The sequence below is a fragment of the Balaenoptera acutorostrata genome, chromosome 14, assembly GCF_949987535.1.
Source record: "Balaenoptera acutorostrata chromosome 14, mBalAcu1.1, whole genome shotgun sequence".
Classification (NCBI taxonomy): Eukaryota; Metazoa; Chordata; class Mammalia; order Artiodactyla; family Balaenopteridae; genus Balaenoptera; species Balaenoptera acutorostrata.
This window is the reverse complement of record NC_080077.1, coordinates 6,778,740-6,804,163: the sequence shown is the minus strand read 5'-3', so window position 1 is coordinate 6,804,163 and position 25,424 is coordinate 6,778,740. Positions and strand designations below refer to the sequence as shown.

The window sequence follows — 25,424 nt, the reverse complement described above, 5'->3', positions numbered from 1 at the left end:
TTCTGTCCTTTGAATTGATTTAATGGATGAATCAATGTCTAGTATGACCATCATAATGCAAGAAGATTAAGATCCAGGTACACCAAATACGTAATTATGATAGAGTTAGTCATTCAAAAGGGGGTGCAATTGTGTTTCACTAGTCAGAGAAATAGCAATTAGAAAAGAGTAAAAACTTTTAAGAAATTCAGATGAGTTTTTATTTGGAACTGTCACTCTCTGGGTAGGCATATTTGGTTTAAAATTAACCCCAGATCTCCCTAACTTCATATATGTTATTTTTCATTTCATTGGTAATGAGCTATCAATGCCACAAATAATATATATTATTGAAATGTGTGAAAAAACAGTTCAACAGACCAATTTACAAACAATGTAAAATATGTAGTTTTAGAATAATGTCATTTACAGGGGTCTATTTTCTTGCCCAAATCATTAACTTTTCCTAATCTTGGTAAACACCTAAATGGACAAGATGAGTAAATCTCTCTTTAGGTTAGACCTCTTCTCTGTTTGGTTTCCTCCAAGAGGAAAGACAGAAATGATGCTCTCCTCACATTCCAGATCCATCATAATTCTATCAGCCCGCTCAATACCCTGGTACACTCAGTGCCTATCAAATATTAAAAGCCTCCCATTTTTAAAATTCAAATAACAGCTTTGTCTGTTATCTAGCACTGAATCTGTACTACATTACAAATTTATGATTACCTGTAAATTTCATGCTGATATTTAAGTTTTAAAATACGCTGATGCTTTTAAAAGTGTGTGAGAGCATAAACAAAATTATGCAATCATAAAATAAGTTAAGAATTATAGCAGCATTAATGCTAAAGTCTAGATTTTATCTGATATGTATTTGCATTAAATAACCCAACTGATATTTATTGTGTTCCTACTGTGTGCCTGTAGACACAGTGAAAAGCACTGAGAATTCAAGTGTGAGCAAGATGACATTGTTCCTGCCTTCTAAGAAATGACGTCAAATAAACTAACAAATAGATAACTGCAAATTGTTACAAGGAGTATCAAAAAAGCAAACAGGGAGCTGTGACCAGGTTACATGGTTATATGGTTAAGACTTTTAAAAGGTGAGACTTGAAGGATGAGAAGGAGCGATGAGCATAGCAGGGGAAAGGGTGGGGCGGTGGGTGGTAGGGAGAAGAGCATGTGCAAAGGCCCTGAACTGGAAGATCGCTTAGTTTGCTTGAGGACCAGAAGGGCAGCCAATATGACTACAGAAGGGCAGGAAACGGAAAGAGAGAGATAAAGAAAACTTTCAGGTCTTTGTAGAACATTATGAAAAATTTGTATTTTTTTCCCTAATGAAACAAGAAGCCACTTTTGGGACAGGGATATAATACATTCTGGCTTGTGTGTGGTAAATGGATTGTAACGTGCCTGACAGAGAGAAGAGAGACGTTAGTAGATTATCACAGTAGCTGAAGAAACAGACGGTAAAGGCTTGAACTAGGGTGGTGGCCCAGAGATGGAGGAAAGCAAAAATATTTGACATACTTTGGGGATGGTAATCAACAGAAAGTGATGATGGCTTATCAGGGCATCAGAAAGGGAGGAACCAAGAATGGTGCTGAGATTTCTGGTGTAAGCTTGGACGGGGTAACATCGGGGAAGGTTAGAGGAATAGGTCTGGCAGGTGTGTGTATGGGAAGGGTTGGAATCAAGACTGATTTTGAGATCAGCTGAGGCTGAGATGCTTTTGATGGCTTGGAGAATCTGTATGGGGCTTTTGTGGAGTCAGCTTAACATGAAATTCTGAAGGTCTGAGGAGAGCTTAGGATATAAATTTTAAAATGATGTGAATGGGAGGCAGAGGAGGAGAAGCCAAGAGAGGAGGCTGAGAAGGAGCCGCCCTCGAGGGAGAAGGGACCCCGAGACCGGCCGCCCACAGTGGGTGCTCGTCAAATAGTTCTGTTGTCATTAACTGGCTTATTTTATTTAGAGAAATATTCCGGTGGAATGGAGGGACCAAAAGCCAGACTGAAGCTAGAGAAGAAGAAAAGGCAGGTAAATAAGTGGAGAGGGCAGATGACGAGCACACTTGGAGTGGGCGAGGTGGGTGTACTGATGCCCAGCTGGGCCCAGCTGCCCGCATGCAGTCACGGGAGCGCGGGTTATACACGGGGGTTAGTTAAGTGTAGGGTCAGACTGCTCACCAGGAGTGAAGGCGGAGTCTGGGGAGGAGGCCAAGCTTCAATGAGCAGGAATGACCAGCAGACCCAATGTCACATGATGAGGAAGGAGAGAAGGTGGTTGAGATGAATGACATGAGCCTCAGAGGCACTTGGGACTAAAGAGGGCAACAGGGACCCGGAAGAGAAACTGGGCTGAAAGGATGCTGGCTGTATCTCTGGTCCTGGGGCCGGTCAACAGGGAAGAGAAAGGCTGCCACTGAGAGGGAAGCTGAGGAAGAGGTGTCCTGGGGGGGGCTGGCCTGGTGCCAGTGGCGTCCCAAGGGGAGAGGCCATAGGCTAAAAGGCAGAGGAGACAGGAAAGCTCACTGGGCATGGGGGGAGGGTGGTGAGGGCCCAGGGTCAGGTTCAGGAGGGCGAGTAGGTGGGTATTTGTGGGAGGTTGGCGGGTATGGATTGGCGGTGGGTGAGAGTATGGAGGACAGTGGGGCCCAGATGGAGGAGGTAAGACCAGAGGGTCCCTGAGGTCTCTTGGACGGCTGGGCACGCTGGATTCTAGCACTGCCCTCCCACAGTTAGACCACAGCTACTGTAGGTGGTAGTGACCAGCCCAGATTCCTTTTCTTTCCTTTCTTTTTGGCTCCTGTCATCTTTTGTGCAGAGATGACAAATATTGTGCTAAAGAATTTCACAATATTCCTTACATCTGGTTCAATTATTTTAGACTCTCAACTTCTTACTTTAAAATAAAAATGCAACTGTCTTAACATTAGATCATGATGTTTAACACATCACAAATATTCTGTGTGTCACAGAATCTTTTACTGAGAATCTTATGAAGGCTGTGGACCTTTTCCCCTAAACAGTGTTGAAAATTGTCCCCCTTCTCAGGTTCCTGCTCTGGGGGAAAAGCTGTACCACTGTGTCACTGTCAATGGAATTAGCTTACCAGTGAAAATTTTATTTTTCTTTTGAGTGGAGGTACAGCTAACAAAGTCCAAAATGCAAAGTATTTTATTGATCACTTTACCTGACTTAGATTTTTTTTTGTTTATTCAGTAATAATACTGAGCACCCACAGTGTGGGAGGATTTTCTCAAGGGTCTGGGGATACTGTGGCCACAAGAGTGCCCACAAGGGACCCTACACGATGGAGGGAGTTTCTACTATTCTTATCATCTATGCTCTCTGCAACAATCCTCATGGGTAACACATTCTTCTCAAAATACTGCATCGTGTTGCATCAGCAGGTCCCTGTAAACAAGAAGGGAACCTTGGCAAAAAAGATGTGGAGGAAAAGAAAACCCCACAATAATCTTTGTCATTCTTGGTGACTTCTCATATGACAGTAATTAGCATCACTCTCAAGTAGTTCTAAAATTGTCGTGTTGGGAGGTTCTGATAACCATTAACACAAAGGGGACTTGATAAGAATATAGAAGGATTGTGCCTATATCTTCATATGGTGGGAAAGAATATATTATACTCCTAACTGATACTGGGTTATTGGTAGCATTTTTATACATAGGAGGGAACAGGTATTTCAAACAGTGTCTCATCTATGGTGAGGAGTATTTAAGTGATTGCTATCATCATCATAATGATAAAAATAGTTTATTGCTTTCATTATGAAACACATTGCAAAAATGGATACTAGAAAAACACTATTCATAACAATTCAAAAGGAAGCTACTGGAAGTAAAACAACATATCTATTATCCAGAATTTCATCATTTATTATAACATTTCATTAGTCAGGATTTAGGTGTATCATTGGCTGTCTATCTTCCTGGTGACCAGTTCATAGGGAATATCTCATAAAGCAAGTGAATGAGAAACAGACTTTCTCCCCAGAGGCCCGCAGAACTGGCGATTGCCCTCCGTTGCCAGTAGATGGTGGCCATACATTGTTAGATAAGACACGGAGGACAATTACATGTGAGCCTTGAAAATGGACTCATCAGCAATAGAGAATGAATAATCAGCTGGGTTGAAACTGATAAATGAAGGAATTAAATTGATAAAAACTGACGAGACTAATTAAAGGCAAATTCGTAAAAAAGCTAATGGCTTTTACTTAGAAATCATAGTTCACAAAAATTAGTTGAACTAAACATTCTAATAAAGAAAACTTTCTATCAGCTTTTAATTTTTTATTGCTTAGTGTTCCCCAGTTCTTTCTTTAAAACTCTTTTTCATACGCAAGACCAAAAGAGCTGCCTTTTTAAAAACGGAGCTCTACATTTTACGCGGCAGAGTGAGGTTAGCACTGGCTAAAGACCCAAAGATACGGAGACAAGTCACAGCATCCTCGCTCAGACTTTGAGTCAAAAGACAAGAACAACTAAAACCTAGAACAGTCTAGATGACTTTGCAAAGGAAGGACAAAGTTGAAGAATAAACTTTCTCATTTCAGTACTTATTATAAATCGACAATAGTCAAAACAGTATGCTACTGGCACACAGAGTAGAGAAGTAGATCCTTATGTTTATGGACAACTGATTGTCGACAAATGTGCAAAGTTAATTCAGTGAAGGAAGGGTATTCTCTTCAATGAATGGTGTTTGAACAACTGGATATCCATATTAAAAAAAGGAACTTTGATTCATACCTTGCACCACACACAAAAGGTAAATGAAAATATATCAGGGACCTTAATATAAAACATAAAACAAAGCTTCTGGAAGAAAATGAGTGACAAAACCTTTGTGACCATTAGTTAGGCAAAGATTTCTTAGGTATAACATGTTAAACACAATCCACAAAAGAATACATTGACACACTGGACTTCATCAAAATTAAAAACTTCTGTTTTTTGCAAGACATTGTTCAGAAAATGAAATGATAAGCTGCAGACAGGGAGACAATATTTGCAAATTTTATCTGATAATATACTTGCATCCAGAATACATAAAGGACTCAAATATTTATAACATGAAAATAACCCAAGTTTTTTAAATGGGCAAAAGATTTGGACAGACACTTCACCAAAGAAGATAAAGGAATGGCAAATAAACACATGAAAAGATGCTCAACATCATTAGTCACTAGGGAAATGTATCCTAAGACCATAATGAGATGCCACTACCCACTTGGTAGAGCATCAAAATTCAAAAGACTGATTATATCTAGTGTTGAAAAGGATATGGAGCAACTAGAACCCTCATACATTCCTGGTAGGAATGCAAAATGGTACAGTCACTTTGGAAAATAGTTTTGTAGTTTCTTAAAAAGAAGCTCTTAAAATATGATCCAGTCATTCCACTTCCAGGTATTTACACACACACAAAAGAAATATACGCACATACAAAGATTTGCATAAAATTTCACAGCAGCTTTGTTTGTAATAACCAGAAACTAGAAACAACCCAAATGTTCATCAACAGTTGAATGGATAAGCAAATTGCGGTTGTATACATATGATAGGATACAATTCAGCAACAGAAAGGAATAAACTTTTGATAAACACCACAATGATAAAATCCCCCAATAATCTTGCTGTACAAAAGAAATCATACAAAAAAGAGTATATACTACGTAGTAGCATTTACACACAATTCTAGAAAGTGTAAACAGGAAATGAAAACAGACCAGTAGTTACTTGGGGAATGGGAAGGTGGGGCAGAGAGGTGTGGGAGAAATTGATGGGTATGTGCTTTATACTGGTCATGGTGATGGTTTCACTGGTGTATACATATGTATAATCTATCATTTATTTAACATATAGGCATCTTGAATCAGGCCCACTTAGAGAAGCATCTCTTTAATTGAAGATCAGGAAGCCAAATCTCAGAGAAGTGAAATAACTTGCCTGAGGTCACACAGGTTGAAAGAATTGAAATTCAGTCTCATGTCTGTCCGAGTATAAACCCTGTCTTTTTCCCACTATACCACAGCCAGTTGCCTTAACCTTTCTAGGCCTCTGTTTCCTCATCTATGAAATATCCAGGTGGGTAAAATAATCCCCAAGGTTGCTATCAAATTTAAAGTTCTAGGAGTCTATATGAAGCAAACTCATTTCATGAACAACTTCATTCATTAAAACATCTCTTATTTCAGAAGACGCCAGATTTCCTCCAAAGCGTACAAGGCGGATAGCAAACATTTCAGGATGTGCTAATGGCACCTCTGCATTGTTTCCATCAGTAACTGATCTCTAGAGTCCCTGTGGCACGTTCTTCATTGTAAAGGACGGTGAGAGCACTTCCTTGACCATCCGTTAGAGTGTGTTTGGTTGGAAAGATTGGCCATGACAGGAAGTGAATGCTTCAAAAAGCACCAAAAAGCCATTAAAAATGAGAGACTAATGAACCATTGTGTCGCATTTGCACTTCTAATAACCATGACTCCTTGTGCCTTCAGTACTTCTTAAGACACTAACCATTCTAATAAAGCTTAACAGCAATACAGATTTTTCATCACCGACCAGATTTAGGGAGCATTCATTTTCTACTTTTGTTTTAGTCTACATATGTTCTATGCCACTAATACATATCATGTTTCAATTATCTCTTTCTATTCAAAGATTGAGATATATTTAACTTAATTGCTAGGTCCCTATATGTTGCTTTTCCATTGTTTGGCTTATGTGACCTTACTTCTATCATAGGTTATATACAATGGTCATGACATTTCAGACTGTATATCTCACCTTTCAAGTGTGTTTTGGGGTTCCCTGGATATAGAAATCTATATATATAAGCATAAAACGGGGTTCAGTTTTCTAAAGTGTTACCAGTTAGTTGACATGTGATAGTTCAACATAAAAGAAGCTTTGTGATAAAATTGAAGGATGCTGTGTACTTTCAATGAACAAGGCATCACAGCATAAATGTAATGGATTGAACTACAAATCATGTTTGTCAATCAAATGCCTTTTTGTCTTTCTTGTCTCTAAATATACCCTTTTACCACACAGCTCATTCTTGAAAAAAAATCCTGTGGTCATAATGTCAATTGCTAACTTTATTTTCTGTTTACATCATCCACTTATGAATACCCTTTTCTTCAATTTAATTAGTCAGTGTCACTCACACTTTAATTGGTAACAACATTAGACTGAGCTGAAGCTGAAAATGATGCCACAATGTCAGACCAAGTCACATCAATCTTATAACAGCCCGCAGTCGGAGCACTAGATAACCCTCCTGCATATATTTGTGTACTAGAATTGGATTTTTACATTTTTAGTTTACTAAAAATGATATATTAAAGAGAGTAAAACAACACCTTTAAAGAGGGTAAAGACCCACTTTTTTCCCCTCAATTTCATTTCTGATACCTTCAGTTCAGCAAAATCAAAACTCAAGGCAAAAGAATGTGAGGTGAAGCCTAAGTCCTCTAAGAGTATAAATCACCAAATATCGCTGATGTTTCCTAATATTTGTGGGTTTCCAGCCTGTCCCTGCACATATTCACATGGTTACTGATGACGTGAGTAGTCAAATGTTCATTAAGGCAATAAGTGTTTCCATTCAAAACATATACTTTGGCCACAAAACAACAAAGTGCTTCTCCCTATGCCATGCTTTTAGCATTCAGCAATAATTTCAGGACAGACTCCCTTAAAATTGAGGCCAAATCCCACCAAAAGAAATTCTATAGCTTAAACAGATGTTCTAGAGAATTACTTAAACTTAATGTCCTGGTCACAAGATATCATGACCATTTTTATTAAGAACAAATAATACAATGAACCATTACGCTGCAACAAAATATAGTAGGTATTTGCCTCAACCCTTCATTGTCATATTTTTGTATGTCTGTTTCCAAATAAACTGGAAGCTCCCTGAAAGAAGAAATTATGTCTTTTTTAACTTTTTCATTACTATTACCAGCACAGTGCACCAAGCTCAGGAAAAATCTAATCTATGGGTGGTTGGATGGATGGATGGATTTGTGCCACGTAGCACAAAATAACAGGAGACCTTGGTAGAGGGTTGCAAAATGTTCACGTTCCAAGTGGCAGTCATCAGATTCACCAGATGTATAAGTTAAAATCAGCAATATCTATCAGCTGACAATATCAAGATATATGTACAAGGGGACCTAAAAGTAAAACAGATTAGAAGACTGACTTGACAAAACTGCAGAATTTTAAACTGATAGAACCATCAGCAACGGACTAGCCCAACTTTACAAGTCAGGAATCTGTTCTGGAGTGAAGGCAGGGGCCCAGGCTCACACAGAGAGCTGGAAGCAGAACTATCACCAGAAATCCAAGGCACTAACTTCGGTCCATGGCTTTTACGATCTCAGCAATTCAACTGATATGTACTTATGAAGCGGCTTTTCCTGAGGAGGTCAGCACTGAGCAAAATGGGGAATCCAAAGAGAGAACAAGGTTTGACGGTTGTATTTGAGGTGCTTACAATTTAATTGGAGTTATCAAGAGTGATTTATATCAGGTAATTAGGGAGATTCCAAAATGGAAGAGGAGATGAGCATCTTGAGGACATGACCTTGGGCCTAGGGAGGTCTAGGCAGGTAGAGGACACACTGAGGTCTCTGAAGTCACAGAGAGGAAGTGGGCAGGCACTCCAGGCAAGGGGACATAGATAGAAACAGGATTTCTCCAGGTGAGGATTCATAAGCAAAACAGCACTCACAAAGCAGGTGCAGAGAGTTCATGAGACAGGAATTCAGGGAGTCAAGGAAGAAATCTAGGCAGATGTGATACTAGATTTCAGGTGCAATATGAAGTCACAGTGGGCTTAACCAGAACAGTGATGTGGTGAAAATGGAATCTTGATTAGTGCAAAAAGAGTGAGCAAATGGACAGTACTGAGAGGACCTGGGAAAAAGGAAACGGATTTTGAGGTTCCTACAGAATTCAGGAATAGAGTAAGGTAGGTATGTTGATAGCTACAAAGCCAGAACAGAAGCAAACAAAAAAGACAAAAGCACCACAAATATGATTAAGAAAGAATCAGAAGGTGTAAGTTTGGGTCTTTTAATTCACAAGTTATTTTCAAGCTATTAATGAGGAAATTTCAGACTATCTGATGTCATGCTGTGCAATAGAAATTTCTGTGATGGTGAAATGTTCTATATTTGCTCTAATATGGTAGCTATTAGATATATTTAAGTTGTTTTGTGATCATGAGAAACTGAATTTTAATTTTATATAATTTAATTGATGTAAATTTAGATTTAAAGAAGCACATATGATCAGTGGCTACGTATTAGACTGTGCAGGTAATCCATTCAGTTTACTATAGAGCTATGGAATAAATGCCTAAAGAAGAAGGATAAAATTCTACAGGTAATGTGTTCTGTATTGTTATACTCTTGTTGCGTATCTGCTGTATTCTAGGCCACAATTGTTCTCAACCATTTTAGCACCAAGAAACTCTATTACTATTTTCAAGTGGAATTTTTAATTTATCCATCTATTCATGCAACATCCAAGAAAGGATTTGAGACAGCTGTACAAATATAAATAAACAGTAAGATTAAAGTAGATAAACCATTGGAGAGAATGTAGAACAATAAGAGACTACTAAGGACACAGATTAAGGACAGCACACAAAAATCCATGCCATAAAATAGTACACTTGCTGAAAATACGCTTTGGAAGCTCTGATCTTTCTAGTGGCCAGAACAGAGGAGACATCATCATCTCTAACAGTTATGTCATGGACATGATAGAAAGTATTCACGAAATTCAGGAGATCAGTGTTTTTCCTGCACTAAAGTCTGAATATCTTTGACACAGATGAGTCAGCTGACCAAGGCATATGACTCTCTGAATTTCAGTTTGTGAGCTAAGTAAGGATGGCATGTTCCTGCTCCAGAGACCCAGCAGCAGAGGAAGCTGGTTTACAGCAAGGGAGGAAGAAAGCAGATAGGCAGAGGCGAAGGAGACGAAGGAGGAGGCTGTCCCACACCTGTCCTTCCGCGACGGGAGACACCCCATCCTTGACAATATGCTCCTCTCTCCTTGCACCAGCTTTAGGGGCTTCTCTTCCTGCAACCACAAGAGGCCTGGTTTGTGCAGGAGAGATTTCTTCCGCGAGTCGACGCTGCTAGTAGGCACAACCCTCCATGGTGGCCCTACAGGAAGAAGGTCTGAATTTGCCTCTTGCGTTGCCCTTCACTGTGATCTGAGAGCATAACTCTAAAGCAAGTTCAGCCAGGGTAATTAACAGAATTCCATGTCACTAGCCCTCTACCTGGCTTGCTTCCTCCCTTACAAAGTGAAATGTACAATGTTACCTACATTACACTGAATAAAAATTAAATTGCTGTTTGTTTTTAGGATCCTATGATACTCTTCATGAGCGTTTGCAAGTTACAATCTGAAGATCACTCTGTCACCACGAGAGGAGCTGGCATCACGTCCAGAGTGCGATGCCCAGCCACCCCTTCCTGGCCTGTCCCCTCCACTCCCGCTTCTTTGAAACAGTTTTCCTTCCTCCCGCTTGACTGATCTTTTAAAAATGCAAATCTGCTCATGCCACTTCTCCTATCTTAAGCTTCAATGCTTTCGACTTCTCGCAGGGTATTTAAAGAAAGACCAAAGTCTTCTCAGCAACTTCAGGTGAGGCCGACACGGCCCTGCCCACTCTCTGGTCTTTTCTCACCCTGATCCACTCTGGTCTGTGTTCCACTCCTCAAACCTCCTTGTTCCCGCCTGTCTCAAGGTTTTATCTAAGGATGCTCCTTTGGTCAGAACTCTTGCCCCTTTTCTGCCCCACTCCCTCCGTTTCTTCTACCTCTTTCCTCAGTCAGTAATTGCATAACTCATGGTTTTTGATGAATGTCTGGAACCCCCTTGAGCTGTAAGCTCCAGGAGGGGAACAAGCTTATCTTTTCTGTGAACTGTTGTTTGTCCTTTGACTCAAACAGAGCCTGGGATGTAGTAGGTGCTCTTTCCTATAAAATGGCCGTGACGGTAAGATCTGCTTTATCTGGGATTCGAAGGGCACACTTTATAAAATATAGAGGTCTATAAAGATGCCTTTGTTTTTACTCAGATGATATATATATATAAATTGCATCTTATTATTCAATAAGATGCCATGGTTCAACATATTTCTTAAAGATGTGACCATGAAGATTTTTTTAATGGAAATTAAGGTCCACTGCTAAGGTAAGAGAACATTACTTTAAACTATTTGTATAACTTTTTAAGGATTCAATAATTAAATTATCCACTTCTACATGAAATAAAAAGAGCAAAGTTATTAGGGTGTTTTCTGTAATATAAATAATTAATATTTGCAACTTAGAAATTTATCTCCTTACAATGTACCGTCTCATCAGAAAAATAACATTCTTAAAATAATAGCTAAATGCTTTCAAGTGTACTTTGAATTAAATCCCTCAGGCATCAAAATAGCTCTGTAGACTTTTCTAGAATAATACGTCATTCTGAAACATATTTTATTGGCATCTGGAAAGCAACTGCAAATGTTTCTCTTATATTTAAAGTCCTTAAAAAAAAGACTCCATTGCTAAGTTCTGACAAATGTGCTTCCTACCAGCACGCTGGGTTCCTTTGCAAACACACAAGTCACAATTATAAGCAATTTTGTAAAATGCACGCTATTTTCCCAGGAGACCAGAATGCCTTGGAGTGGTTAAATATGTAATTGGGTAATTTTCTGAAATGCTTATTATTTACTTGAGTCTCACTGCAGTCTCTCTGGTAAATAGAATATCCCTGTTAATGGTTATTATACCCCCAAAAAGCTTCTGCAATTGTCAGTGTTCCTCTAACTTTCCCATAAACACATCATATGACTTGGGATGTAGATCACGAAAAACAGAGCTACCTGTGCCAGCCTCCTTATTTAAATGGCAAGGTGGGCCTCCTTTTCCTTGAACTGGGGTTTTCTGGATTTTAGGCACAGTGGAAAAAGAATAACATGACTTTTCAACTTTCTCATGATTTAGATCGTGTCTTGGCTGGTTGCAAATCTCATTATCAGCTTTACAGCTGTTTTTCCACCTTGATTTATTTTTATTTTTTGGATCAGAAGGAAGAATGGCAAAATTGCAGCCTAGAGGTTTCTCTGGAAAATAAAGTTTGAATTTAGCTGTTGTTGATTTATAGCCTGTGTGCTACACTTAGCATGTAAGTACAGTTAAGCATACTTTATAGGTAATTACTCCTTTTGATATAAAGGTAGCTACAGAAGCTTGCATAGCCTAGAATAACACCCAGTTCCTGAAACAGTACCTTCTAAAGTGGTATATTAGGTAAATACACTCTGATGATGGTGGTGGTATTTCATCGACAAGAGATCTTATTCCCTCTGAACCAACATCTTTTACTACTTGCCTAGGTATGTATGAATGATAAAAACTCACCAAGACCACTGATTTAACTGAAGTGAAAGTGAATAACAGTCTCTAACTGAAATGAGCACGTTCAGATTAAAACAAGGAGTAAGAAATCCAAAGGATAAATTGCTTTGAGTTGTTTTAGAGGGTGAAGTGCCCCAAATTCTTTTACTTTTGTTCCTACTAAAAATGTTCCGTAACACAATATTTTAATAGTAACAAACTCAAGTTTCCCCTCTGTGTCAATTCTACAGGGCAATTAAAATTTAGTCTTGGCCACTTTTAAATTATGCTATTTTAATTCACAACACAAAGTGTGTAGTTCTTTTATTTTACTCTTCAAAAAATGTAATATGAAGAAAACTACACCACTGTAAACAAATTCTGTGCTATGACTTGAAGACTGTAGACCCCTTTTGCCTGGCACAATCTTGGTAAGTATTGACGTAGGACCACAGTTAACACAACAGGAATACTGTAGCTGTCCATCCATTTCCTTCTACATAAACTCATCCTTGATGCACCATGTGGACCACCCCTCGTGGTTCCGTGGAACACAGTTTGATAACCACTGATCTAAAGACACCACGTGGAGAGTGAGATGTTAGTATATCTTGTACCTCTATCAGTAGGTGCTTTCTTCGCTTATTGAATTGATTTTGTTTTTTACTCTGAGTCTGATAAATTTCATAGAAGTAAAAAAGTAACTCCTGGTTTAGGGGCCAAGAGTCAAGGACCTTAGTATTTTTGAGGTGGCAGAGGTCCTGGAGGTGAAATGAATTTCATGAATAAAAGGTGGAGAGGAAAACTTAGCTTTGGAGTCAGGCAGACTTGTGTTTGAATTTCACTTCTGAGAGCCTCAGTTTTCTCACTTGATAAATAGGATTATTAATGCTGACCACACAAAATCATTATGAAGTTTAAATAAGGTTACGTATACACAAGGCCTGCCCCAGTCCCCAGTTGCTAGCAGGTGATTTGACCTAAAGTTAACAAGGTGTTGATCTAACGGTAGAGTCAGGACTAGTGTCAGGACTTCTAGCTCAGCACTGTTTCTAAAACAGTAGTCTAATTTGAGAAACAAATTCAACTTAACTAATGAATCCATCTTATTGCAGGTCCCAAAGAACAAATATTAAGCCTACTGTTACCATTTCCCTTAGAAGAATTAGCATGGCAGAAAAAATAACACTCGGAGACAAAGTTGTGAACATTAACCACTGTATTTCTGATGAATCTCTAACAGGGAATTTATTTATAAATTAAAACACAATGGAGAAGTAAATGCTATTAGAAGTCATTACCTTTTAGGGTAGGAGAATATTTAAATTATATTTCTATAAAAGCTACTGAACTGAATGACAGTTATGAAGTTGTCTGGCTTGGGGGCGGCTGGGAGTGAAAGGAGGTGGGAGTCCTCTGGCCTCCTCATTGGAAGCAGCACCCTCCCACACCCACATGTGAGTTGGGTGGGAGCTCCACCCAGGAATGTATTCTTAGAGTTTCCATGTTGTCTCTATCTTTGGTAACAGCATTCCTGAAAATTAAATGTATACCTAAAATGTGGTTTTTTATTAATTAAGTTGTGTCAAAATTTTACATGCTTTATCACATATTTTTTTAAGTGACTAGTTTATAAGAATGGATGGATGGCTTTGTTTTTCTACTTTGTTCAAACCTAGTCTATTTAATTAATTTTTTTTATTGCAGAGTAAGGCATGAGCTATGTTTTAAAATTACATAAAAATTATTTTTCAATATGGTACTTGAGTATATCTCTGGTATTTGAAATGCCTGAACACTAAAATGGGCGCCTAAGGGAAGTTGTGGTATTCCTTTAAAGGGTTAAGGCTTAAAATGAGCTGATTTAAAATAGGGCTAACTTTTTACCTGTTTTGGATGCATCTGAAATAGGTTAAAACTGAAAATACCAGAGTGTGTCTCATATAGTAGGAAAATATTGTTTTGTGAAGGTTTTTTTTCAATTACATATATGTGTATAATTTATATATTTACCCTATTATGATGTAAAATATATTTCTTTCTGTGGGTAGCAGTCAAAATGTTGGAAAGCCACTGGTCTAAATCAGTGCTCTCCAAAATTTTGGTTGGGAACCTCTACCAATTTTTGTAAGAAAACAAAAATTGAATATGAATCCCAATATTAATTTAATATAAACATTGCTACTATTTTATGTACATTTAAACACATACACAAATTAAAGGATGATATAAAAAGTAAATAGCGGCTGTAAAATTTTCTTCCTGCATCACACAGTAGATTACTTCTTTTAGTGTATCTCTCAATTCCTTTAGAATAATATGATTTGAATTTCAGACTACATACTTGTTCAATACTACACTTGATTATAGTCCAAAAGCACTTGAGGGAAATTTACTCATTACTTATTGATGGCCTATTCAGAATAAAAAAGTTTTGAGGAAGGACTTGGAAGTTATACTAACAGTTAGTAAGACAGTATATTGATACTATAAGTAAAAGAAGAGAAATACCAAATAATGGTAGCCTTGTTAATGCAACTGTTTATATTTCTACATATGTCCCCTATATAAAAGACTAATTTGGAAAATCTGGTTATATAGAGTGAATCTAATTTAATAATTTTAATAAGATCTTGTATCAATAACTTTTAGAGTTTTTTTTTACAGGATTATATTTAGGTAATGTTTTAAACTTCTTATGATGTTAATTCTTGATTCATAGGAATTAATTATCTCCATTAATTGTTAATGTGCTAACGTAGAAAATGTCAAAAAGAAATCATATTTTCACTTTTTAGCCAGGAAACCTTAACTAAACCCAAGTTGCAGCTTCAGGTTTCCTGCTAGAATTGTAAGTATTTAGAAAACAATCTGAAATTGGGGGCTATAATTGGTCTTGACTGGAAAGCTGTCACATATAGAACACCTATGGTGTATCAGGAAGTGTGCCAGTCACTTTTACATACAATCCTATTTCATTCTCTCTGGGTTAAGACTTATTTTCATTTTAAATGAGGAAATCAGCTCAGCGTCTGGTGGAGCAGGTCAGAAGCTGGATGAGCACCACGTGACTGCAAAGTCGGGACTTGGCCCACGACCCCCGAGTCGTGGATGCAGCCACACCTACTGACTTGGAAGCTGAGCCCCCAACCCTCCAAAGGAAGACCTTTGACAGAGACTGCCAGGTGTCTACTCAAAGCCTTCTTCTCCGTACCCAGGTATTTCTCTCGACCTCATTTTCCAGGCTCCTTTGCAGCCCACAAGGCCAAATGGCAATGTCCTAGGCAACGAATGAAGAGTCATGTGCCGTTTCCAGGCCAGGGTTGATAAGAAAGATGCATGTCTCGTCTATTATTTCTTTCCCCTCTGCCAGCTGGACCCTGGATGTGGAGGCCAGTCTGACCATGAAGGCAGCAATAAGTCCTAATGGGACTGCAGAGCCAGAAAATAGAAGCACCGCTTTGAAGAAAAGCACCCACCTCCCACCCCGGGCAAGAACTGAGCTGCATTTGCGTGTCCGCTGTGACATTCAGGTCTTGCTGGTTACAGCCCTCTAGACTACAGCATCCGGTAGAGCTTTCTCTAGGCGCCTCTGTTTGTGACAATCCATCTGGGGGAACCAAGGACTAAGGGCTGCAAATGCCATCCTAACCACCTCCACCTCAGAGATGATTATTGTATTTTTATTTTCACAAAGGATGGAAAAGTTCAGAGGATCCTCCCTGAAATGTTTGTCAGTGAGCCCAGATTTTAAAATTAGATAATTGGCAAAAATTTCCTGTATTCCTCAGGCATATGGGTGTTGCTACCTGGGAAACCAGCCAATACTGAGTACGGGAGGGGGTGGGGGGAGAGGGAGGATGAAGAACAAGTCATGTCTTAGGAACAGGGGGAAGTTAAACCCTGTGGAGCAGAGCCTGTATGCAGGGCTCATGTCCAGGGAACCTTCTCAGAATTCGGGGTGCCAAGCATGTGCAAACTGTTTCAGAGCCTAGAAGGTGGCTATTATGGATGGAACTGTGTCCCTCAAAATGAGGGACACAATTGAATATCGTGAATACATACGAATAATTCATATGTTGAAGCCCCAGCCTCAGAGTGTGGCTGTGTTTGGAGATGGGGCCTTAAAGAGGTACCTAAATTAAAATGAGACCATTAGGGTGGGCTCTACTCTAATCTGACTAGTGTCCTTATGAGAGGAGATGAGCACACACAGAGCGACACCAGGGCTGCACATACAGTGAGACGACCATGTGAAGAGGCAGCACGAGGGCAGCCATCCCCAAGCCAAGCAGAGAGTCCTCAGAGGAAACCAAACCTGCTGGCACCTCGACCTTGGAGTGCCAGCCTCTTCTTACTCGTGAGAAAATAAATTTCTGTTATTTAAGCCTCCCAGTCTAGTATTTTGTTATGGCAGCCCTAGAAAACTAATACGGTGACCAATTACAAAAGCCTTCTTACACGTGAGCCATAAGAAAGAGCCGTTTCTGGCAGCAAGAGGGGCAGAGAAGAGAGTTTCAGAGTGAAGTCAGATAGAATGATACCATTTCCTTGAACACTATTACCATCCCCCCTCCTTTCAACATTGCAACTCCTTTCACACAATGTTTCCATCTATAAATATATAATTCCAAGGTAGATGATTTCTAGTAAAGGCTTGAAAAGCTGAAAATATAAAAAATATTCATTTTCCGAACTCCTAAGTGGAGTCAACAATAGAGCATATAAGATGGTCTGAAAGATGTTCGGATTTTACTGGGAATATATACCATAATTACTTGATTCAGATATTATATATTTATATCCATCTTGACATTAAAATATTAAACCACTCCTCCTCTTGCTAAATTGGTCTGCATTTAAAACATTAAATTGTTTTACTGTCCTCCTTAGGAACCAAGTGATATAAACTCGCATGAGTATGTAGATCAACTCCTCTAAGCACATTATTAATTATTTCAAAGATAGCTGGAGGTCACTGGCTCATAGCAATTTCTGTGCATGAAGTCTCATTAATACAAGACATCACACAGTAAGGAAGAATAAAGTTTTATCACAGTTACTGCGTGTGTGTGTGTGTGTGTGTGTGTGTGTGCACGCGCACGTGTGTTTCAAGTGGCCAACATATAGAACTAAACACAGAACCAGCAGGCACTGAATACAGCCTGTGGATGATGATGGGGAAGGAGAAGTAGAAAAGGAAAACATTCTGCAATTAGAACAATTTTTAAAAAGCAACATCTGTCCAAATCAGGAAATGTGGACTTAAAATCCAAAGCAATTTCTGTCTCAAATAAACTTAAATTTTCTTGATCTAGAGGCCACAGATGGCCGTGATTTGTTTGGAATAAAGCTGCGACTAGCTCCAGAAGCGTGTGGCTCATGAAGGTACAACACACTTCTCCTCTCCTGAGACGCTGGCGGGATGAACAGAGGGTCTGGCCCGCTGCGTCTTTCATGCCACACCCCGCCGAGAGCCTCTTTGGCAGCTGTAAGCCGCAGCCGGAACGCCCTGATATAAACCGTGCAACAGCTGCCGTGGAACCCCCCACAAATTGAATGCAAAACTGTCGATAGTGTCACCTAGAATTACCCACAAATGAAGGAGTGTATTTAACATTATTAGTGAGCTGTGCTTTTTAAAATTCATAATCTGAGTATAAGATTCTTATTTTCACCAAATTGTGATAAAATTGATCTTCTTGTCCAAGTAACTCTTCAGGGTCCTTACTACAGTTTGCTTTTATACCTCTGAATGTGAACTCAAAATTTACCTGTTGAAAAAGCTAATTAAAAAACTGTTTTCACACACGACAGCACCTGAGATGAGGAAGGTAAGCATAAACAAAGCCATTCTCTAGCGTGATTAACACAATACACGTAACAAAAATAATACTGAAAATCCTGAATAGTGGAAGACTTTGCACACGTGTTCAGAGTTTTCTGACTAGGGGTGTGACTGGAATTGAGATTGCTTCTGGTCACGGAAATTTGGCAAAACCTTTCAAGCAACAATTTGAAAGTTAAAAGCAGGCAAATATCTGTATTATTTAGGGATGTACAGACACAGGTGGTGATGCTATGAGGAAAAGCAAGGTAATGAATATCACGAAAGTCAAGATCATAGTTGCATCAAGGCAAGAGGGAGGAGGCTGGGGTTGAGGAGGGGACATGGAGGGCGTCCGGGATGCTGGCGGTGCTGCCTTTCTTGACCTGGGTGGCGGTACCAGAGGTCCTCTGTAACTATACAAATCTATATAACAATATGAATGTATTTAAACACTGGTGTGCATGCATGGTATGTCTCATAATAAATTTAGGAATGCATCAAGCCATTTAAAATGATACACTTACAGGTCAATTAATATTCCATTGACTATGATTACAATCCTTCCAGCCTCAGGAGAACACCCTCTCCACTGACAATGCCAAGTGTACAGACTCCAAAATCATGCTGGCTGCCAAGAAGGCCAGGGAGAGGAATTTGGTTACGTACATTTTAATAAAAGAAGAGGAAAGCCTAAAGACAGCTGTTTTGAACAACTCTTGGAGCTGTCTTAAGGACTTACAAGCATCTTTCTAGAACTCTTCGGATAAGTAATAAATTTATACTTAAAACTGGTTTGCTTTCGCCCTTATAAAACAAAGGTAGAATGCTCTTCTTAAGAGTTCAGGGCAGAAGTAGGTGGAAAGAAATTATTTTTGCCTTCTCCGCTAGCTATTCAAGGCATGCCCGCCTTACTTCTGCTATTTAAAATGTTATTGTATTTTTAACTACTTAATAAGATGCAAGAGAAGATGAAAGGCAGTTTGGAAGGTAGAAACCCAGGCAAAGTAAGAATCAGGGGCGCAGTTTACTGGGACATGGGCTCCTCCGAAAGATAAACAGAGCAGCGCTGCTGCTGGTACCACTTCAAACAGACGCATAGAGTCATTTCGTTTGTAAAACGCTAAAGACACACGCGAGAGCATCAAACAAATGTTCAAGCCCTTTGTCCCCTGTGAAGCCGGATTCCACAAAGGCAGCATTTCCAAGGCCAAACAGACGAGTGCACAGACAGAGCCTATCGATCTAGCTAGAACGAGCTCCTGGACACCATCAATTCTGTCCTACAGCTCTTTTTCTGGTCCTTGTCCGTGTACAAGTCACTCCTTATAATAAAGCTACTTGATGGAGTGTTGTTCGTATCGCAGGCGGGGGGGTGGGGAGGAGAGCTAAAAATACATTCAAGAAATTTCCCATCCATCCTCCTCTGCGCAGCGTGAGAGAGGGCTGCGCGCCTGCAGGCCTGTCTGCTCCCTTGCGGGTGCACAGCCAGACCACAGCCCCCTCTGCCGGTCCCCCTGCCCACACCCCGTGCGGTTGGGAGGGGCTGCGGGGATGAGTTCCGGAATACGGAACGTGGGAAGAAGTGATGCCCTCCGTTTCCAGGCTTGGTCTCAACCCGCCCGCCCCTCCATGATGCCCCTGCTCTGGCTTCCTGGTCCGGTCGGCCTGGGTGAAGAGGACCCAGTGGGGACTCCGAGGTCACTGAGGATGGCAAAACCACTAGGTAACAGAAGGCTGAGTCTGAGTCCCTGAATGATGGGGTGGGGCAGAGGCCGCAGAGCCAAGGTGCATCGGAGCCTGGACGGGTGAAAATCACCCTTGCTTCTGTGATTTCAGTGTTGCTTTTGCTAGAGAAGTTAGATTACTATCCTGATTTTACACTGCCTCATACATCCAAACCACAGCAAAACTACCAAAATTGCTAAACCACCCCCAAAATAAGATAAAAAGTTTAGCATTACCCTCAGAAAATTAGGAAGTTTGATTTCATTTCAAATAATTTTGAGGTAGAAAGAACATTGACTTTGAACTGGAAGCCCTTCAGCTGCTTGAATCCTGCTGCCGCCATTTTCATGGTGACTGTCACAATTTTTCAAGATCTAGGAGCTGGGAAGAGAATAGGCTGTATATTTCAGAGACAGAGACACATAGAGAATGTGTGTATGGACAGGCTTCTAAGCAGTTTGCTACTATTTTAAAGCTAATAATATGAATTGCCAAATTGCTCTCCAGAAATATTTAAATTTATATTTTTACCTCTTTTGAATATATGTCTATCACATTATATTTTATGCTTTAAAATTAGCTATTCTTTAGTAACTAATTACACTGAGCTTTCAATAAGTGTACTGGCCATTTGCACATCTTCTTTGGTGATCTATTTTTTAATATATTTCCTACTTTTCAATGTGGTTTTAGGAATTATATGGACTTGGATTATTTGTGTGTATTTGGGAAAGCATTGTTCTAAAGCCAAAATGATCATTTATGTTGGGTTTTATGCTTAGCTCCCTGAAAAGCTGACTAGAAACCAGCCTTCTTGACTCTCCAGGCATCAAGAATATCTCTGTTTCTCAAAAGGGCCAGAACTATCTGCCTCGTGGTTAATATTGCCAACTAAGACACTTGGGGCACTACAGGACTGTAGTTGGTGAGTGGACTTATTCCATAGAAAGGCAATGGTTTTCTATGTTATATGAAAATGGGAATTACATGAAAAGTGACCTGGGAGGAGAAGTGCTAAAAAAAAGTGAAGCACTGAAGGCGGGGATGCACTTGGAAGGCACCAGTGGCGATGCCAGTGGCATATTATAGGGAAGGTGGGAACTATTCCCGCGGACACCCCATTGCTATAGGAAATCTGTGTCACCAGGACTCTTAATGGACTAAACACATTTTGCATAGTCTTCATCATATAAATTTTATTTTTATTTTAGCTACACTCTAAAGTAAATCTACCTAAATTCCTGAGGCTCCACTGAGGTGGGTGAGTGACACTCAGTGTTAAGAGAAGATACACAAAACGCTTTTGGCATTTCAAATTAATCCCTAGCATAGGATGTGGTAACAGTAGGTAGAGCAAAAAGACAGCCAATGTTTCAAAATAATTATGAAGTTTTTCCCAAAGCCCTTAACTTCATGCAGGAGTTTGTTAGAGGCTCTGGAAATAGGCCATTTTGGCTGTGTTTGCCCATCTTTTTTTCAAATCCATCAACGTTTATTGAAAAACCTATGCTGGTTAGCAAGTCAAATCACTCGTGAACAAAATAGATAAGGGGAGAGGGAGTATTTTTGCGCTTGCTAATGCTACAGTCTCCCATGGAAAATACCTGTTGCCTGTAGAATGTTCACCCCGGAAGTAGTGCTCAAACTTTCAAACCTGGGGCCTTTAACAAATACTGAGGGCCGCCCCGAGAGGCATGGCCTAGGCATTGGGACTTTTAAAAACTGCCATGTTATTGAAATGCGCGTTGCGGTTGAGAACCCTGGCCAGAGAGAAGTGGGATGGGAGGGTGGGGGAAACACAGAGCTCTGGAGCAACCCCACCTGGGTGGAAGTCTCAGCTCTACCCTTCCTGACTCTGTGATGCTGGGTACTCAGTCCTACTGAGCCTTTACTTCTTCCTCTGAAAAATACGAATAATTCCGACTTTTGAAGTTTGCTGCTGGTTTAAATATGGAAAAAGTACCCCCAAATTAGAGATACTCTTCCCTTGACCTTCCTTTCCATATAACTTTTAGAGGTATAGTACTTTTTTGTTTACAGGCTAATCTACTCATATAGTGATTAAGAGTCCAAGTTCTAGAGCCACCACTAGCTGGCTCTGAATACCAGCTCTGTTACTTACCAGCTGTAATACCATGTGCAGTTTAATTAAATTCTGTGAGCCTCAAACACTTCATCCATAAAATGGGAAGAATGACAACATCCATTCCAATAGGGCTTTGTGGGGATTAAATGGATGTACATATGTAAGCATACCAGTGGTACCTTATATACAGTAAGTACTCAGTAACAGCTCTAATCATTGCTTATTTTTTACTCTCAGGGAAATAAAATTCAGCATCCCACTCTTACAAAGCATAACAAAATTTCTGGTCAAATGAGGAGCTCACACAAAGGAAGCAGAGTTTGTATTTGAAAGGTGTTTTGAACCAGTTTTAATTGTTCATCATAAAAATTATGCGAATGGAAAAAGTTGGTTCACTGTTGACTAGTCACACCTTGAAGAATACATATGTCTAAAATTGAGCTTTGAAGGCATTTAACTTAAGGTGGTTGAGAAAGGTTTGAAAGACTAGGTTTGGAAAAAAGAACATCTTATTACATATGTTTTGGGGGTAAGAGGTATCAGACTTTTATACAGAAATGGTGAACTTATATGGACACTGTTAGCAAGACATTTAGCATGTGAGTCATACAGCAATAGAAATAAATGCTTCATACCACTCTTTTGTGGCTTCTGTGGGGCCAGTGTTATTGGAAAAATAGTTCACTAATTCTACACACAGCCTCTATTTTTTGATATACAGTCAACAGCCCCAGAAGACTGATCTCAGTTTTTTTTTCTCATAACGTCACTATTCAAACACTAATGAAGGGTTTGTTTCCCAGGCTCTGGAGATATTAAATAATGAATTTTGGGGAAAGGGCTGTTTTGTATGGATCTGGGGAAGTGTGAGGGTTAAACAGCTGCATTTACCACCAAGTGAGGAAGAACAATCTCGAACAGGGCTGCGCAAGAGATAGATACCTACTTCACATCGTACCCATGCCACCCTAGCACAATAACTCATTCTAGTTTGTGAGCATCAGAATATCCTTTGGCCTATGCCAAAGTAGAAATACAACCACCAAGGACATTCAAATCTTATTTACCAGTGAGTCTCCCGTTTACAGCTTCATGCAAACCCCACGGTCAGAAAAGTGAACGAGTGGATTCAAGCCGTGGGTTCCATTGCAAGAGTATCCATCACTTGTGGTTAGATATGGACTTTGTCATTAAAAGGAAGTGATAAATTGGGAGTGTGGGATTGACATTTACACACCGCTATATTTAAAACAGATAACCAACAAGCACCTACTCTGCTAAGGGAACAAGCACACAGACCTACAAGCACAGGGAACTCTGCTCAATATTCTGTAATAACCTAAATGTGAAAAGAATTTGAAAAAGAATAGATACATGTATATATAACTGAATCAGTGTGGTGTACACCTGAAACTAACACATTTTTAATCAACTATACTCCAATATAAAATAAAAATTAAAAAAGGAAGTGATGGTTCTAGAAATAAATGCCCCTTGCTTGCATAAACTAATTTTGCTTTAATTTTCTTGCCTAGCAATGTTCAAACAGATATCTGAATTTTCAGCCCCTCAGTAGGGATTGGGTACATCTAAGATAGTTTTATTTCAGTAATTTTCCTCTTTCTGTTCTTAATCAGAATTAGAAATGGAAGGAAAAGTGCTAGACTTACCCACACAAGGCAGAGAGTAACCAAGCTGAGGGTCGTGGACAAACTGCCGATCATTGAGTCTCGTCACACAGTACAGGTGGAAACAGTCTAGGCAAATCACGTGGCGGTAGCTGCACTGGAAAACCAGGACGGGGCTTCTGGTGGAGGTAAAGAAAGACATTTCCTGTAGTCCTTCTAAGGATGGCAGGCAACGTGTGGTTTAGAACACTTTCTATAATCTCGTAGGGGTGCTTAGGGCATGCTCTATGTAAAGACCTGTGCTGCTAATCATTGAGCTCATATATATCAATGCTACATCTTAAAAATTGGAAACACCTTGTGAGCTATAAAGAAGATTGATTTTCTTAATTTTATATTTTTTATGTGACCATATTTACCAATCAGCTATTTAAACCCAAGCTCAGATACAAGCTCTTCCTAGAAGCCTTCCTTGACTTATAATTCCCAGCTAACCTACTCGTCATTCCATCCACTTACATATATTTCGATTGATCCATTATTACATTGTAGTATTGATATGTTTCTCTTCTCTTGTAGACTGTGATCTCCTTGAAAATAGAACTGTCTTCTTTACATTGATATTCTCATAGCACCAGGCATTGTAAGTTTTTAAATAAATGTTCCTTGAATTTAGTTATAATAATATATAGGATCTGAACTTCCCCAAAGTCGAAAGAAAAATTACTACTGCATCAAAGTAAATGTGTTAAACAGTCATTCACATTTCATTGGCAAATGGAAAAGTAGAATTTAGAAATAAAAGATTATCTAGCAGAGATCCTTCTACTACAAGATTTTGTCTATTGTGCTACCCCCATCCACCCAAATATTCAATTTCTTAAATTAAAGTTAGGGGATCACTAACAAATCAATATACACAAGTCCTAAAAATTCTGAACTTCCTTAAAACACTTTGTAGGAAAAAATATCTCCTGAATAACCACGTTTTTGCTAGTAAATGAACCACATGATTTTATGACAAAAAGGAGACAAAATGAATATATTAACTTGAGATCAGCCCTAAGGCAATTTTAATAGTAAGAAAGTCATTGGATTTTATTTAGATAAACCTATTTTCTATGTAATGATAACAAGATACAAAGTATTTGTCATTTCATACCCAATTCTTAACAGATAAAAGAGCTCTTCAAAAGCCCTTTCCCTAAAAAAAACTGATATTAACATTAATATTAGTAGAAGATAACTCCTTAACAATTACAAGATTTTCAAAATTCTGTTTTCTCACTTATTTCAAAACAATATATAACACAAAATAAAATGGAAAAAAAAGTTGGTATTTTAATGTCTTGGATCTACAGGATGATAGTCAATTTCATCTAAGCATCCCTGAGGTTTTTATGTGTTTTCATTTCCCATCTCTGAACCTATTGATGTCCCTTCAGGGCCATTTCCATTCCCAGGGCCTTTTTCAATTAGGTGTTGACTGTGTTCTGAACTTTCAGCCTCTTCCCTTCTAACAACTTCCCCCTTGAAGATGATGAAATATAACGCGTTCCTATATCTAACAGGAGAGTCAGGCACACACGCACTCGAGCGCATACACACCTCATTCCCTCTGTGTGACCCTACAGAGCTGCTATATTTTGCCTCCTTTCAGAGATAAGTTCTATGAAAAATGTTCTTCATTCTGATTTTAGCAACATGG

General features: G+C 39.3%; 1 protein-coding gene across 4 annotated transcripts in view; it reads right to left on the bottom strand.

Annotated features, from left to right (window-relative positions):
- Positions 1-25,424, bottom strand: part of PRKN (parkin RBR E3 ubiquitin protein ligase) — a 1,291,417-nt gene that overhangs the window by 390,060 nt on the left and 875,933 nt on the right. For all 4 annotated transcript variants that reach the window (XM_007186087.2, XM_007186088.2, XM_028167433.2 and 1 more), the window contains exon 7: positions 23,759-23,895. In XM_007186087.2, the coding sequence (XP_007186149.2) occupies positions 23,759-23,895 (137 nt within the window). The remainder of the gene's footprint in view (positions 1-23,758; positions 23,896-25,424) is intronic.